This window comes from Salarias fasciatus, chromosome 3, assembly GCF_902148845.1.
Source record: "Salarias fasciatus chromosome 3, fSalaFa1.1, whole genome shotgun sequence".
NCBI classification, from domain to species: domain Eukaryota; kingdom Metazoa; phylum Chordata; class Actinopteri; order Blenniiformes; family Blenniidae; genus Salarias; species Salarias fasciatus.
Genome location: NC_043747.1, coordinates 9,256,646 through 9,273,479, shown reverse-complemented (window position 1 = coordinate 9,273,479; position 16,834 = coordinate 9,256,646). Strand labels below are relative to the sequence as shown.

The 16,834-nt window shown below is 44.2% G+C and overlaps 1 protein-coding gene across 1 annotated transcript in view; it reads right to left on the bottom strand.

Annotated features, from left to right (window-relative positions):
* chd3 (chromodomain helicase DNA binding protein 3) overlaps nt 1-11,637 on the bottom strand; it is a 31,756-nt gene extending 20,119 nt beyond the window's left edge. The window contains 8 exon segments of the mRNA XM_030087833.1: nt 1,869-2,044; nt 2,612-2,741; nt 2,933-3,072; nt 3,362-3,600; nt 7,765-7,892; nt 7,963-8,151; nt 8,235-8,362; nt 10,825-11,637. Coding sequence (XP_029943693.1) covers nt 1,869-2,044; nt 2,612-2,741; nt 2,933-3,072; nt 3,362-3,600; nt 7,765-7,892; nt 7,963-8,151; nt 8,235-8,362; nt 10,825-10,987 — 1,293 coding nt within the window. The 5' untranslated portion in view covers nt 10,988-11,637.
* Nucleotides 11,638-16,834: the final 5,197 nt, after the last annotated feature.

Here is a 16,834-nt window from a genome sequence, read left to right as displayed (position 1 = left end):
GCTGGGGAACTGTTTTAAGCATGTGAGTGTCAAGCATGGAGTTCATGAAAAATAGATTTCCGCTCCATGTGAACCTATCCTGGCTGAATAAAAGGGTTTAAAAAAAAAGAAGAAGAAGAAGAAGAAAAACGGCATGATTTATGTAACACCTATGTAACCCATAACTGTGGCGAGCCATCCAGCAGCACCGCCTGTTACTGCAGGAGATACACCAGCAGAGAAAAATGACCGGATCTGATTTGAAACTCAGAAAGTTTTCGTGCAAACTGGCATTTTTATAAAACTGTACAGCAGACTAACTGAAAGTCAACACTGCAGAGGACAGAAAACAATGAAATGTGATGATTGATGGACATTTTTCCTCCTGCTCTGCAGAATAAAAGAAGAATATGAATGGTTTATTGAGCTCACAGGGTTCTTTTGCAAGCACAGCGAACATGCAGATTGAGTGATGGTTTCATTTTATACATAGTTGCTGCTTGCAAGGCAAAATTAAATCTGCAATCCCTCCTACATAAGCTACAAGCAAAAGAATGGTTTTTTTTTGGATAAATGTTAAATATGCGTAAAAAGGGGAAACACCACTTCGATTGAGCACTTTATTTTTTTAGTGGTGTCAAAAAAAAATCTTTTTTAATGCCAAGAAACAGTGTGCAGACCTTAAATCACCAATGTTTTGAAACAATGGGACCATATTCAGACCTCGGAGAGCTAAAACACACTCTGGTCTGCACTGCAGATCTGTACATGTTACAGATAAACACTGAAATCAGTCTGAAAAGTTCCCAGACAGAAAAAGAAAGTCTTTTTCTGGCTTGGCCTCTTACAGTCTTTCACTTCCGTTTACTGAATAGGAAAAGACAAAAATCTGTACTATTTTGCATTTAAGATTTAAAGTCATTACATTACAACATTTCAGTTCAATTTCCAACTTGTACTTTCAATTAAAAAAATAATATATAATCAGAACTAATGCAGGTAGACTCTAGAACAGACTGAATATGGAGCATTAACCAGTTTAAAAACAAATACAAGACTAAGGTTTACCATCACCTGCAGTGTTTGTATATAGATTATGGGCTTTTCATATTTAACTTGCATTAAGTTGGCATTGTAAACTGGATCTTCCTTGCCTCATTATTTACATGAACATATCATAATAAGCTGTCCAGGGTGTTCCTGCCTTCATCATGGAATCGGCTCCAGCACCTTATGACCATGAACGGGACAAACAGTAAAGAAGATCAACAGAATGATGGGATGGATTGATAGATTGATGACTTTTAGGGCATGTTGACCAGTGACAGCTGCAACTTTACTCATTTAAGATCAGCACTTTAATGTCTAAACACAGGAATAGTTTATCTGCCTTATCTTTCCCTTGAATTTTGAAATTGGTGTCTACGTTACTCCATGTTTTTATATTTTCCAAACAAAATCTTCAATAGAAATAAAAGAACCATGTTATCTCCAAGACCGCAAATGGCGATGTGAACTGACCCGATGAAGGTATCGCATATCTTCAGTAATGACTTGCAGCAAAGATAAAATAAACATCGCTGTGAAAAAGGCAGCTACAAACTAGCGTTCAGCTTGACTTGTGGGATGACAGAACAGATTTACACCTGCAGCACCACTTCAGGTACGGGACTGGACAGGACTGCAGCCAGTTTTTCACTCAGAATGTGAGACACGAAGAGAGTTTCTATTCATCTGATCCTCAGAACAAGTAAAAAAAAAAAACAACAACCAGGTTTTCTGTTTTCATGCGATTTTTGCCAAGAAGACATGATGTCCCTCAAAGGTAGACGCTGGAATGAAAACGCATCGCTGAATCATCCTCAGCAAACGGACGCGGCGGTACTCACGCAGTGGGGGCAGCTCCACTTGCCCTCGGGGGCCTTCTCCAGCTCGGGCTCCAGGCAGACGAGGTGGTACGCCCGGGGGCAGGTGTCACACAGGATGATCTCCCCGCCCTGCTGGCACACCTCGCAGTAGTCCTGATGGTCCGTCTCATAACCGTCGCCTTCCTCCTCCCCCGGGACTGCAAATACAAGAGGTTTTTTTTAACTGTCCACTCCCAAGCACATTCGGACACAAATCAATCAGTGTTCGTTTCCTTTGCATCTGTAACAGCAGAGAAAACTGAGTTTCTTGCAATGTGTACTCATTCAGAGCGAGAAAAACAACCCGCAAACGCTGCTAGAACCTTGAATTTGACGTGTCATTTTGTCTCTTTTCAGGTGTTTTTAGTTGGCCACATGAACTGCCGCTGTCTGTTACGAACATGTTATTCATCCGCCTAAAGTGAGAAATCAAACCTCAAAGGATGCTGACAGACGAGCAAAACAGAGCAAGTGGTGCCTGAAAGCTGTAAATACCTCCATCTACCAACTCTCACGTCAACGTGTGTGTGTGTGTGTGTGTGTGTGTCAGGCATTCAGAGCCAATAACATTCGAAACTGTCTACAGAAATGTACTTGATCACTTTGAGGTGAATCTTTGTTGCTGTGTTAAGCTTGACAACAACGCATAAGCCTGATGCGGATGCGGAGACTGCGCGTCATTTATAATTACACGATGCGCGTTTAACTAAACAGCCTGCGCTCACTTTTCTTCTTCTTCTTGGCAGGCCGTCCCCGCTTGTTCTTCTTCACTCGGCCGGAGCTGTCAGAGCGAACCGAGGAGCTGTGAACGCTGGAGTCCTCCTGCTCAGACTCATCCTCGTCCAGGTCCTCGCTCTAACGGAGCAAAAGGAAACGCGTGACGAGGCAAAAAGGGGGTTGGAATCGGTTGAAGAGCGAAAGGCGGATTAACAAACAGGTAGCAAAAAAGTAACAGGAGGCACAGAACACAGGATAAAAGAGAGCGGGCGCTTTTATCCGTCTCCAGCCATTCTGTATTTTTAGCATTGTGTGAAGCGTTCACTGACCGAGCAGCTCTTCTTCCTCTTGGCGCCGATGGGAGATAGTTTAATACGAATCGGTGCCATCTTCTTAGCCTTGGCAACAGCTGATGCTTTTTTCTTGTCTGGAACTCGAGGACTTTTACTGCGTTTCTTGTAGCCCGGGCCTGAACACAAGATAGAAGCACATCCAGCATTCAATAAACGGGAAACACACAGAGTGTATAGACTGTGCTTAAAAAAAAAAGCAGAGGGTGTAAGTGTGAAGTTTGGAACCTGGAGGATCCTCACTGCTCTGTATAAGTGTGTAAATCACAGTACAAGATCTGGAGAAAGTTCCTGTAAAACTCTACATTCTAACTTCCTCTTGAAATGACATTTTAGAGTTTTACTGGTTTATAGAAGCAGAAAGAGTGCAGGAGGCAGAAGGCTACAGATCTAAGGCAGACCACTGACCCTTGCCCTCTTTCGTCTTGGCCTTTCTAATCGGTGGCGGCTGAGGCGGCGGCTCGGGTGAGGCGGTCGCTGCAGAGACCTGCTCGGCAACGGCGATGGCGGCGGCGGCAGCGGCGGCCGCCACGGCAGCCGCGTTGCCTTTGAAGGGGTTGTTGGAGCTGAACTCCCTCCACTTGGCTCCCAGGATGGTCATCATCTTTGACATGGGGATCTTCGGGTTCTTCTTGGCTATCATTGGCCTGGGACGGAGGATTAATTTGGTGTAGAATAGAATAGAATAGAATAGAATAGAATAGAATAGAATAGAATGGAATAGAATAGAATAGAATAGAATGGAATAGAATAGAATAGAATGGAATAGAATAGAATAGAATAGAATAGAATAGAATAGAATAGAATGGAATAGAATAGAATAGAATAGAATAAACTGACACATGTACACAGGGAGAACATTCACACTCCAAATGGAAGGCCTTCAGTTTGGATCTGAACCGGTCCAGTGACATTCTCGCTGTGAGCGCTTGTAGGTTGTTTACGGGAAAAACAATGACAACTGCCGAGAGGAAAAAAGAACTTCTGAATGAGCTTAAGGGAGATCGATCACAAGGCAAGCCTTTGTAAGTATGTATTTTTATCCTGTTGGTGCTGATAAGAATAAACTAACAGGCATGTCTCAAAGAGCCGTACTTCCTAAGCCATTTAAGATGATTGTAAAATTTAAAAACTGCCAAATATCAGAGAAATACAGCTTACTCACTAACAACAAGAGGCACACATCAGTCAAACACACAGTAATAATGCAGAAAGTTATCTTGTGAAATGAGTCAGAAGCCCGAGTCATAACAGATCGATCACACAAAGAAACGTGTTGGTGCTACTTTCTACATGCATGTGAAGTTTCCAGTCACTCATGTGAAAAAGTCATTTTTGAATCAGTTCGTTTGAGTAGCATGGATGAATTATCGTTCCAGAAACATCTGCTCAATGCACTCTATTAACTAATGAGGGGATTACACTTCGAGTGTTGAAGCTACTTATAATGAACTGCAAACAATTCAGCCGAGTGGCGTTGCGACAGGCGAGTCTGACAACCCGGTAAGTCCCCAGCACACACGTGTGGCGGCGGATAACGGATTACTTAATGTTATCAGAGTCGAAGCAGGTATGAGTCAGCCACGGCGAGCGAGGCTCGGGCTGCCGCCGACACGGTGTCAGCGCCGCCGCCTGACTAATACCACGAGCCGGGAAGACGGAGGGGGGGGGGGAGAGAGAGGAGTCAGGGGGCGAGCAATAGTGTGCAACCCAAGTTACGTGAATGCGTGTTAACACGAGGCCGGCCGCCTCATCCCGGACAGCTCAGATTAATGTTGACGGCGCTGCAAAATGAAGCTGGTCAAGTTCAAAACACACACACACACAAACACATACACACACACACCAATAAGCAGTGCAGCCGGAGAGCAGATATGATGCAGCACCTGAAGATATTGAGGTGGGATTACTGCTCCTGCAAGTCTTTCTCTTTTGGCTGCTGCTGTACACTGATTATAAGCCCACTGCTTAGAAGATAATAATTATAATCGTAACACAAGTCGACACAAAAATGTGTTGTTGTTTTTTTTAACTCAATCTAACTAATATTTCCATCTTGTCTTATTCTGTTGGGGCTCAGCTGTATGCTAGACACAACATCCTCTGGGGACAGTTTTCTTATCAGCAGTTGAATAGCTTGAAATTGATAACACATGTTGGAGGAAACGCACAGCTGGTGTCACACGAATGAGGCGGCGCATGACTAGATAAATGCAAATATTTTCTCAAATAGGTGGGAAAGGAAACAACACATCCGCAGCTCAGTGCGTCATGGATGGATGGATGGATTAATAGACGGATTTTGAATATAGCTTTTTTTTAATCTTACTTTTTAAACATTAAAAAACAGATGAGTGTTTCTTTTACCCTCGTACACAGCTCAAAGTCACATAATGAATATATTGTGCTTTTTTTAATTGGATATATTTCTTATGGAGGTCGTCTGAGTTGAACATTGACATTACATTACAAACTCTTTATTCCACCTCAGTGCTCAACTAAAACTAAGATTCTACAGGCTTCCAAGTTTATTTATGCATTTGTCAATTTTATCGTCTTCTGGCTGCTCCCTTCAGGGGTCTCCGGAGCTAAATATTAGCCTCCACCTCCCTTAGTCCCCTGCTTCTTCCATGTGCTCCTTCACTGCTTCCATGAATCTTCCAGAGGTCGTCGTCTTCTCCTTCCACCTGGCAGCTTCATCGCCAGCAGCCTTTCTCCAATGCATCCATCCCCTCTCAGCACATGCTAAAGCCATCTCAACCCGCCTCTTTTAGTTTTATCTTTGAACTTCTCAAACTGCGTCTCTGATCTGGTCATTCTGTCTTTTCGACAGCGTGTCCGAACCACTTACACACTCCGGCCCTGACACTTGCCTCCACCCACTCCATCCCGCTGCCATCTCTTCCACACTTCTTTTTGTACTCTGGGTGGTTGACTCAACCTTCTCGAGTGTATTGATATTCACACCCTCGACTCCGCGCATCCTCACCTTTTCACCTGTCTTCCTCCTATTCACTTAACCCGTCTTGTCTACACTGACCTTCACTCCTCTTCACTCCAGTGCAGATCTACACATCTCCAGGTTAATGAGGAACTGTTCTCCTCTGTAAAAGTGCTGAAAAATGACTGTATTTGATATGGCGCTATATAAATAAAGCTGAACTGAATTGAATTGAATTTTCCGCCTGCTCTCTTCTCTCAATATAGATTATAATGTCATCTGCAAACAATGTGATCCTGTCCATCTGTCATGTACATCAACTTTATCCAAATTATGGAAAACTGAGAATGAAAGGCAAAGTATTACACACAGAGACAGACAATTACGCCTATATGGACAATTTACGCAAAGCAGGGCTACCAAAAGTACAACCCGGAGGTCAATTCCAGCCATCGAAAGGGTCAGTGCTGACAGATGGGATTTTTCAACGTGTCAGATTTGGAGAGCCAATTAAAACATGCACAACATGCATTAGGTTGAAAGTTTGATTAAAAAATGGTGCATGGTTAAGGTTTTGAGGAAACATGGATGATATTTAAAACATATTTCCATTCCCTTGCACTAAAATAAAAGGAAATATCGTGCTCTGTTTCAACATGTTGATTTCAATTAATTAAGTGATGAAAAAAATTATGCGTTGAAATTAACAAACACATTTAATTGTCCTTTAATATCACATGACAACACAAAACATTTCTCAGGGCACTTAAGAAAGTTCTTTTTCAGTTTCTGGCATATACAGGATATATAGACTGTGATGTTTATTGCAGATATCCTGTTATTATGTTAAATTAATTCAATTCAGCGGCTCAGATTGCCTGTGCTGAGTGAGGATATTGGCTTCAGCCTAGAAAGGGGACTGGAGAATATGACAGTCGAGGCAGCCTTGGTTTTTTTTTGTTCCAGCAGCAACCGTTTGTTTACTTTAATAAAGCGGCAGTTTACAGCTCCTCGTCCTTCTTTCCAGCGTGTCACGGTGAACTTCTACAATACGGATGCGGTGGATGAATCAGACAATAAAGCAGCGAAGACAGCAGCGGGTTAACAGACGTTATGCATGAAACAGATGACGCTTGGCCCGGTGGATTCAAAGTTTCAGTTTTAAAAAACTGTTGGGTTGAAGCATGAGTCAAATCAAATAGTAACTTAGAATTTACCGTCCTCTGAGACAGCTCAAGTCTTTGGTATCACCTCAGTGCCAACATGTTTTGCTTGAACTGTTATTGTAAGCAATCAAACTCAATTCAATCTACTTATGTGTTGTTGATCATTTTCATGTGTCATGAATGAAACGTACAGATGAATATACAGGAGCGACCGTCTCTTCTGCTTCTTGTCCCATCCTTTAAAGTTGTAAGCCGTACGCTGGGATGGAATATTTCCATCCAGACAGTAAATAAATTTACACCGAGCATGTCCAGCTCGCAGGAAGACCTGGTGCCAGAACTTCCTCTGGTTTCAGCAGTTGTTCTGAGTGTCTCCACTCATCAGCCAAACAAACGGCTGCTATAAAATGTAATCAAACCCTCGAATGCGGTGTTCAAAGCTCAATATCAAGGAAAAGGAAGAAGTGCTCTCTGGATCATAAAACGGTTATCGTACTGCACTCAGCTGACAGCCTTTGTGGGACGCTGAATATATTCACTCTAAATATGTCCGGTAAATTTAAAAAACACACTCTACTTTGTTTTGACATAATTGACAGTACTTTTGTTGCACCTGTCAGCTCAGGGGACGGTTTATGCATGAGTTTATATCACCTGCAGCCGGCAATGTAAATCAAGGTTGAGTGAAAATAGCAGCAGCATACCTCATGAACTGGCTGAAGGCTTTGTAGTTGGTGAGCTCCCTGTAGTCCTCCTCCGTGAAGGTATGATCAACATCCTCCAGACCCCACTCCTTCGCCAGCTGGGCTGAGGTCTTCTGCTCTATCGGTTGCTGAGAAGAAATCCCCAGTCAGACCGCTAATAAGAGTCAAAGATAACTCAGACGTTAAGGAATCATTTACCTTAGTCGTTTCCTCCTGACTGCTGTCTCGGTCCCCGTCGTCTTTTTTCTTCTTTTTAGTTTTCTTCTCTTTTCTTTCTTTGTGTTTCTTCTTTTTCTTTTTCTCACCAGAGCCATAGTCGCTGCCGATGCTGTCTGAATTCTCCCCATAGTCTCTTTCTCTGTCAGAGTCTCTCTCTACATCACTTTCCTGTGCAGCAGATCGAGACAAAATTGTATCAAGACTTTTTAAAATCGCTCATGCGGTTGTAAAATCCAGCTGAAATAACTTACGAGCTTCTTGCGTTTTTTGGCTTTGACAGGTTTCCCCTCTTTGTCCTTCTTTTTGGTGTCCTTCTTCTTCTTGGGCCGGCCTTTCTTCCTGATGGGGACCTCCCTGTCGGATATATCGGGCTCTTCGGCTGCGTGGGGGGGAGGAAAAAGGCGTGAAGGCAGACAGACAGCTATCAGAATCAGCTAAACAATAATCTTCTGAAAACGTTTCCCCAACAAGCCGGCTAATCCCCGCCGAGCATAATTACACACAACAAAAGCTGCTTGGCAGTCGCCATGACCTCTGACCTTGCCTGAATCATGACACATGCTGAATTAGATGCAGTTCGTCAGGAGGCTGTAAGCAGATTTGACTGTAGTTAGTTGTGTTTCACCGTGAAAGGGGTAATTGGTTTGTGGCAAACCAGAGGGGTGACCATCGACTTCCAACGGTTCACATGAGGAGCTTCATGTGGAAACGTCGGATTTGAGGAATGTAAATAGCGAGAAATGCAGGCAGTCTGAAAGCTTGCGGTTGACTCAGATCATTGAGGACTCGGCCTCAGCGCATCTAAAATACATGACTTTATCTCTGCTTTCAGGAAGCATATGATGAGAAAATGTCAGGCCACTTATTCCCCATGGCTCCTGGGCAATATCCCAACCGGGGGAAAGCGATTTAACCTGCAACCTGACCTGGCTTGCAGCGGAAAAGAGAAACACAGAGGGAGAGATAGCAGCCTGGGCTTCAGAGGGAGAGCAGCAAAGCGTTAAAGCAGAACCAAAATATGGGCTGCGGTCTCCGCCAGGCAGCCTGCCTGTTTGATAGGCGCCGTTTTTGTCGGATTTTTTTATTGTCTGCCTGCCTTTGTTGGTGCGCGCTCCCACCAGCAGCAGCAGCAGAAGCAGCAGCACCCCTCCTCCTCCTCCTCCTCCTCTTCCTCCTCCATTCCTCCTCTTCACTCCCACCCCCGTCCAACAAACCAACCCCGCTTCTTCTTTCCCGCGGTACCCGTGCCGCGTGCAAGCCGGAGAAAGACGCGCCGGGGGCGGCAGCGGCGCGCACGCGGGCCCCGGTGATTCAGAGGCCGCCGGAACGGCGCGCCGCGCGGCGCCGCGCGCTGAACTGGAACGACTCAGCAAATCCCTCGCCGGGACCCCGACCACCGCCGCGACCGCTGCGAGAGGTCGCGACGGGGTTAAGGTCCTCGACGGGAAGCCTGACACTCATTTATCTGTCTGGGCCGGCATGGCGGCGGGCTCGCGAGCTAATTTCATCCAAAGACAAAGCCTCTGATATTCTACTCTCATAATAAAAAGATGTGCTCCCCCATTTTTTTTTTCATAGCAGCTCCATGGCGACTTATAAACCTTTATAACTGAAAACATTTTCTGCATTTTATCACCAAACTATAACTCTTCACTTTCACATTGTTATTTTTTTTTCTTTTTAACCATTTCAATGCACCTTTTTACTTTCTAACCTGTCTGTTCAAGTTCACTGTGCATCCATTCAATCATGACAGGATCAAAAAGGACAAACCGTGCAGTGAAAGCATCCGCGTGCAGCAAAGGGGGAGAGATTAATCATTTAATGGGGGTGTAATTTAGGTGATTTGCATACGGTGAGCGGGTTATAGCCGGGCTGTCACACCTTGCTGTCCCCCCCCCCCCAAAAAAAAAAAAAAAAAGTGAGCAGCAGCATGCAGCACTCTCCTGTTCCGACCTGACAGTGACAGTGGGGCAAGTTTTCAGTCCCACACGATCACCCGGCTTCCATGTCTGCACGGCCAAACGCATCCTCTCTGCTCACCAGACGGGTATCAAATATATATAGCCTGCGGGCTGCTGGAGTCCATGTTCCCTCTGCCACTCCGAGCCCGTTTTTTTTTACCCTTCAGGGCGACCTTATTACCCCCCTGCAGTCCCAGCTCGTGTTTACACGTCTTATCAGCTGGTCAGGGAGGATTTTTTTTTTTAAAGGACATCCAAAAAGGATGCAACTTTTCAATGGCGGAGAAGTGAGCTCGCGACGACAAAACCCAGCTGTGGCAAGTTAAGTTTCAACTTTGTTGGGATGTGCTTCGCAAAGTGAAGAGGAAGTGGACATGACACCGTGCGTGTACGTGTGCACGCGACGGAGCAGAAACACATTTAACACGGCCGTGTTTTTTTTTTTTTTTTTTGCATTTTCCTCGAAAACTGGAGTTGTGCTTGTTTTCAAAGCGCGCTCTCGACGCTTTCCCTCTTGCGGATGCAAATATGGCATCTACTGGAGCTTTTGTGTGTGGAAATAATTAAACGCAGGGTGTTTTTTTTTTGTTGTTTTTTTAGGTGGTGCGACATGCGTGTCTTTTTGGACAAGACCTCAACTAATATGCGGGGTTTCTCTTTTTTTGTTGTCGGCGGTGCGCGCGGCGGAGCGGGTCCCGGGTCCCGGGTCCCGGCTGTGGTGCCGGACCGTACCGGACCCGGGGAGGCGCAGACAAACTGCAGGCTTTCGCCGACTTCCCAGCAGCCGCTCTCTCTCCTGTCATGTCCCGCTCCGGTGTGTTTTTTTATCCGGTGCGCGCGCTCCCGACCCGTCCGCCAGCTTTCTTTTTTACTGTACCTGGCGCGGCTGGTGTTGCAGTTTCCCGAGGCGCCGCCGGCGAGTTTATGTCGCTTGCGTTCTCGTCTAGGTCTCCGTCGTCGTCTTCTTCATCAAAATCTCCTCCCTCGGAATTAACCACCATGCCCTCGTCTTCCTCACAGGACCGGAGAGGAGAGGACATTATATTCCTGTCATTGGATCCGTCCTTGTATTCAAAAAAGCGCAATCTTGCCCGAATATATGATATTTATTTAATATTCAAATCGGCACAGAAAAAAGTGGGGGGCGTTTTGGAATATTTTACACTAGGCAGAGCAACAAAGATGGCCGCCCTCTTATATTTATTTTTTAACAACCCCCCCAATAAGAAAAAATCCCCTTACATAAAAAATGGCTGACTATATTATTTCAGAACGCACCCCCCTCCTCCTTTCTCTATCTCTCCCCGTCTCTCTTTCTCGCTTTGCGTGCCCCCTCCCTCCTCAAAAACGTACACATTGTTACAAGAAAAAAGGGGTGTGTGACTGCATGTAAGTTACATTGTTACTTGTTTGTTTCTTTTCTGTCTGCCCCCCTCCCTCCTTTTTTTCTTTTCCCCCTCTCTCTCTCTCTCTCTCTCTCTCTCCCTCCCCCTCTCTCTCTCTCTCTCTCTCTCTCCCTCTCTCTCTCTCTCTCCAAGTCCGGATCAGTCACGAATCCGACAGACTTGCCCGGTGTCACTGTCACTTGCAAGATCACACGCAACAACTCTCGCTTTCTGCATTGCAGAGCCCGACACAAATCTATCAAATATGGCCACCTTATATTCTCCAGAGCCCCCACCGTTCTAAAAAAAAAAAAAAAAAAAAAATATTTTGGAGCAGCAGGGCTGTGTGTGTGTGTGTGTGTGTGTGTGTGTGTGTGTGTGTGTGTGTGTGTGTGTGTGTGTGTGTGTGTGTGTGTGCGTGCGCGTGAGAGAGAGAGAGTGAGAGAGAGAGAGTGTGAGTGCTGGGGAGGGATTGAGAGAGGGGGGTTGGGAAAATCTGCCGCAGCCATGCCCAGACTTACATCAGATTGTATTGCTTAAAAATTAACTACTTGTGGTGGGGATGAAAACAATTGGCGGCGCTGGAACTGCCTCCCCCCCCCCATCCAGAAAAGAAAGCGCCATCCGAGCGCACAGCCCAGCCTCCTGCACTCCTCTGAAGGCAAAACACACAGATTTCTCTCCACACTCGGTGTAAATCCGGGCTCCCATCAGCAGCTGGCTGAGTCAACTGGATGGCAGTAAGGCCATGGGAATCCCTCAGACCCCGGCCAGCCCTCAGCGGCTGCTCGGGGCACTTCTGTTTTGACAAAAGGAATTTTGATTTGCTTTTCAGCATTCAAACCTCACAAGGGAGTCTGCAGCTCCCCTGAACGGCTTTTTCTTTTCTTTTTTTCTTTTTTTTTTTTTTTTAGATCAACCTTTAACATGCATGCCATTGCTTCATTATACTCAACTAATTCTGATTTTTTCACATTAAAAAAATAGAAACAAAACGCAAATGCATTGTATATTTGATTTAAATATGGTTATAAAGACGCCCCTTTTCCAAAATACCTGTAGAACATAAAAAATGAGCTTAAAATCTGTAAATAATGAGAAAAATAATAACAGTCTGTTTCACCCTTTAATTTAACCCCGTTACTTTTTGTGCTCAGGTGCCGTACTTTTAATATGAGAAACATTAAATTCAAGGTTAAGCAGGATGTTTGAAACATTTGCTGCACACAAGATTTTGAAATTCAAACAAAGGAACGCTCAGCCTTTATCTGGCTCCTCGTGACCTTCAGACACAAAAACAAAAACATTACATTGAACCGATTCTCCAGAGATCCCAACAACCCCATTGTTTTGTTTTACTTCTGGTTTTCTGCACTTGAAGAGACCGCGCGCGCCAAGGTCAAAAGGTCATTTGATTCACTTTTCATACGTCACAGTAAGATGAGCAGAAGTGTTGAACGATGAGCCGAATCCCATCTGGAGGCTTTCGTCGTCGGGTTTCTGTCACCTTTTCAAGACTCAGCGAGCCCCGCTGGAACTGAGCAGCCAGTCATTAACGGCATTAAAAAAGGGACTCTTCAGATCACTCAGGCATTATTAACCGCTCTCGTGCTTACGGGTTTAGATTAAAGCTGCGACAGCTCAACCAAGGTTTCCTGAAAAAGACTAAATAAAAAAGAAATCTGAATATTTTTATTCAACAGTTCAGAGAAAATACGGCTAAAAAACCATTCACCTATTTCCAAAGAAAATTCGTATGTAATTTTCTGAGGTTATAAATAGTAGCTGGAACATTTACAACAATGTATTCACATTATTAACTGTTATGATATGTACAACAGGGGATCAAGCAGAGAGAAAGAGAGAGAGAAAGTTTGCATTTATGTATAAATACTCTGAATAAATCTGATATATGTGTCACAGCACTGACATTAACACTGACTAATGTGAGCTGATTAATCAATCTGTGTTGAGAAAAATGTAAACAGGAAAGAAAGAAACTCAAAAAAAGTTGGAAAAGGAGAATCTGGAGATGCTCACTGTGCCACACCTTAGAGAAAAACCTCATCTTCAAGTCTCTAAAACTTGTCTGTATAAGTGAAGCAGCAGATGGCTCCACAGCTTGGCCTGTCCATAGCATCGTGCAGGACCCTGGGTTGGTTTATGAGACTCGGTCTCCCTTCGCCGTTCACTGGCTCTGGTGTAAACAAGCGTTCCCGCCTCGCCTCATTTGCCGTGCACGCTCCTCTCCCCGCCGCAACAGGTGCCCGAGCTGCTCCGGCTCGGCTCCTCGCACCCACAAACGAGAGGGGAGGAATCTGTTATAGAGCCGGGTCCAAAGAGCCACATCTGCCAAGAGACGAGAGGAGAGATGTGTGTGTGTGTGTGTGTGTGTGGAGCCTCTGGCCACTGAGGTCTTTACAGTTGCCAGACTGAGAGGCTGGTAAGGCAGTATAGCTTAGATGTGTGTGTGTGTGTGTGTTGTCTGTAGCCATGACTGTGCATGCGTCTCACTGTGCCATTGCAAAAAAAAAAAAAAAACAGGGAGAAACTCGCCAGGACTCTCATATGCCGCAGGCTCTGACACACTGCACTACTGTGCTGCGACGCCCCCCCCCCTCCGACGCCCCCCGTGTCCGTTTGGCAGGGGAGACATGTCGAGGATGAGAGAGGGGAAGCGCCTCCCCTGGGTGCCGGCGCTCCAGCTAACCCACATTTTATGCAGCGTGACACACAGACGAAGACACCGGCTCCCGCGCTTCCCTCCCAGAGCCGGGCCGTCTGCGCCGAGGCGACCCGGAGAGCAGATAACGCTTAAATAACCGCCGTGCGGCGCGGGCCAACGGAGAGGGAGCCAGAGCGGGATTAAATTAGGAGGAGAAGAAGAAGCTCTTAGTGCTCGGGTTCTGGGTCAGCATGTTCCCCAACAGACGCATTTAACACATCCCAAGAAGGCGTTTCAAGCAAAAGTACCACGTTCTGTGTGTGTGTGTGTGTAGTCTTTCCTCAACCTGTTATTAGGGTTTTACTATTAAGCCCTGAGGCCTTTAAAAACAGGAGCAGCTCCTGGAGGAGTTTAATCAGAGTTCATTTAACTTCAGAATGCTTTATTCCGCTTCTTGAGTGTTTTTAGCCAGGTTTCTCGACAATAAACCCTCCTGAAGTCCCCTCACTGCCTTCCAAATCCACTCACACACTGAGAAAGGAGCAGAAGGGCCGTTCTTTATCCAGACCACACAGGCAGTGCCTCAGTTCTCCACAGAGTTTGTGGGAAATCAGTGAATTGATCAAACACTTTTATTTAAATAGTTGATGAAAGTGTCCAATGCTAAAGACAAAATGTTCTCAAAACAGTCCAGCGGGAAAATGGCATCAGCAAAATGCAATTTCAACATTTTCTACACAATTTCATCAGATATTTAATGACGAATTGATCATAAGATAAACAGTTTGGTAAATACATATTAATGTATACAGCACTTTTATATATGTTTCAAGTTTATCATTAACTGTAGAAAATTCTGACAGATTTCAGGTTGTTTCACCTCAGTAATGTCTCTTATTTCATAGTCAAATAGCATCTTCCAAGAAAATAAACCCAGATAATGACCGTAAACACTCAGATCGAGTGTTTACTGGCATCTAGTGGTGTCGTTGCAGGTTGTAGGGTTAGTAAAAAGCTGTTAGTGATTTTTTTTAATGGTTGGTTTAAATTCCTAGACAGCAAAGCGATGAGGAAAAAGCTTTAAAAAATAAAATCTGTTGATACAGTTCCCCTGGAGCTGTTCCACTGCAATATGAAAGTATCAGGTCCCGACTCGTGCAAATAATCCCTTCTGTATGAACTCCAGAAAAAAACCCCAAAGCTGACAAAATCTCCCATGAAATCCGACGGATGATACGAACATCTGTGGACAAAAGATGTCAAAGATATGCGGCCGAATAAAAACTGTTTTGAAGCGAATATTCTTTGTTATGTTATGACTCGATTTTCAGGGTCAAACTGGTGTGAGAGCTCACCGTGTGAAAATGAAAAGCACCGGCAGACGGATTGTGTCACTTTGAATTCATGTAAGACTTAATATGGACTCTGCAGAAGAGTTAACTGGACATGAACCACGTTTGAGGTTTTTTTTCAATACATCGTCCTTGAGCATCGCAGTTTAAGATTCGATCTGTCATAATTCTGAGCACATAAAGTCTGCAGAGTTAATCTCTGCAGTCAGTTGGCCGTCGGAGATAAAGAGAGTTTTCTTGGCTGCTGAGCCGAGTGTCAGATGCAGGTATGCAGGCCTCACAGTATTAGTTAAATATGGCAAGGAGCAAAAAGGAGTTTCTCGCTACCTCAGTTACCCATGAAATCCTATTTTTCTAGCTTCTATGTTAACTTTTAAAAGTAGTTGGCACAACAAAGTGTTTCCTGTCTTCACTTGTCTTACGCTTTTCCTAGAAAAATCACTCCCACAAATATTCTCTCTGTGATTGCATTTAGTTGTTTTTGCATATTTATTGATGCATTAGAGAGAAAATAGCTGTTTGCTCGATTTTATGTTTATTTATTTATGTTTACACCGAGGCTTTGCAGTGATGCTGAACAGCTGTAGTCTCAGAATGAGAGAAGAAGGAACAATTGCTGCGTTAGGCGTAAAAGCTTCTGCCTGAATCTTTAGAGGGAACCCAGAGGTGTTAATCTGCTGGCCCTCGGGCCACTTCTGGGCCCAACAACTTCTGAACCTTCTTGTCAAAAAATTAGGCAAAAGCATTTTGATGCCTTAAAAAGAGGAGATTTGTTATTTTTTTTCTTTGTAATCTATGCACCAGAAAAAAAGTCATTGCAGAACAAACAGCAGTTGATGACGAGATGTTCTCATGAAAACCTGTTTGCTCTGTTTGTCAAAAATATTCATATTCAAATATTCAGAGACAACAACTGTACAACCCATTCTATTACAAATACAATCATTTAAAAAAAGAAAACAACTTTGCTCACTATAAATTTTCATGATATAACTATTTATTTTTCACATGTCCTCTGTCCGTTTCAATATATTTTATTGCAATATAAATTTCTCTATGTGTCACCTTAATAGGGAAGAAGGTTAAAGCCTTAAAAATAAATTAGCATGTTCGAATCCCACAGAGGAAATGCCAACACTGCAGGTCTCTGAGCATGACCCTTGACCCCTATCAGGGCCCCAGAGTCCCTAATGTAATCCTAGAATTTGATAGGGTAAAATGAAATCCCCCAAAGGCATTAATAAAGGAGGATTAGATAGTTTTTGTTTTTTAGTTTAGGGCCTTTTTATGTGGAACTACTCACTGTAAGCAATAATTGATTCCTTAATCAGCTACCCTCACAAATCGGTTTCTGTTTCCTAAAGCTAAAGTTTTCACGTTTGCATAAAACACAATTTCATATTCATAAATACATTCTGTGGAGGATGAGTTCACCGTGAACTTCGTATTGTACCAGTATTATCGTAATTACGTACTCACTCAGAA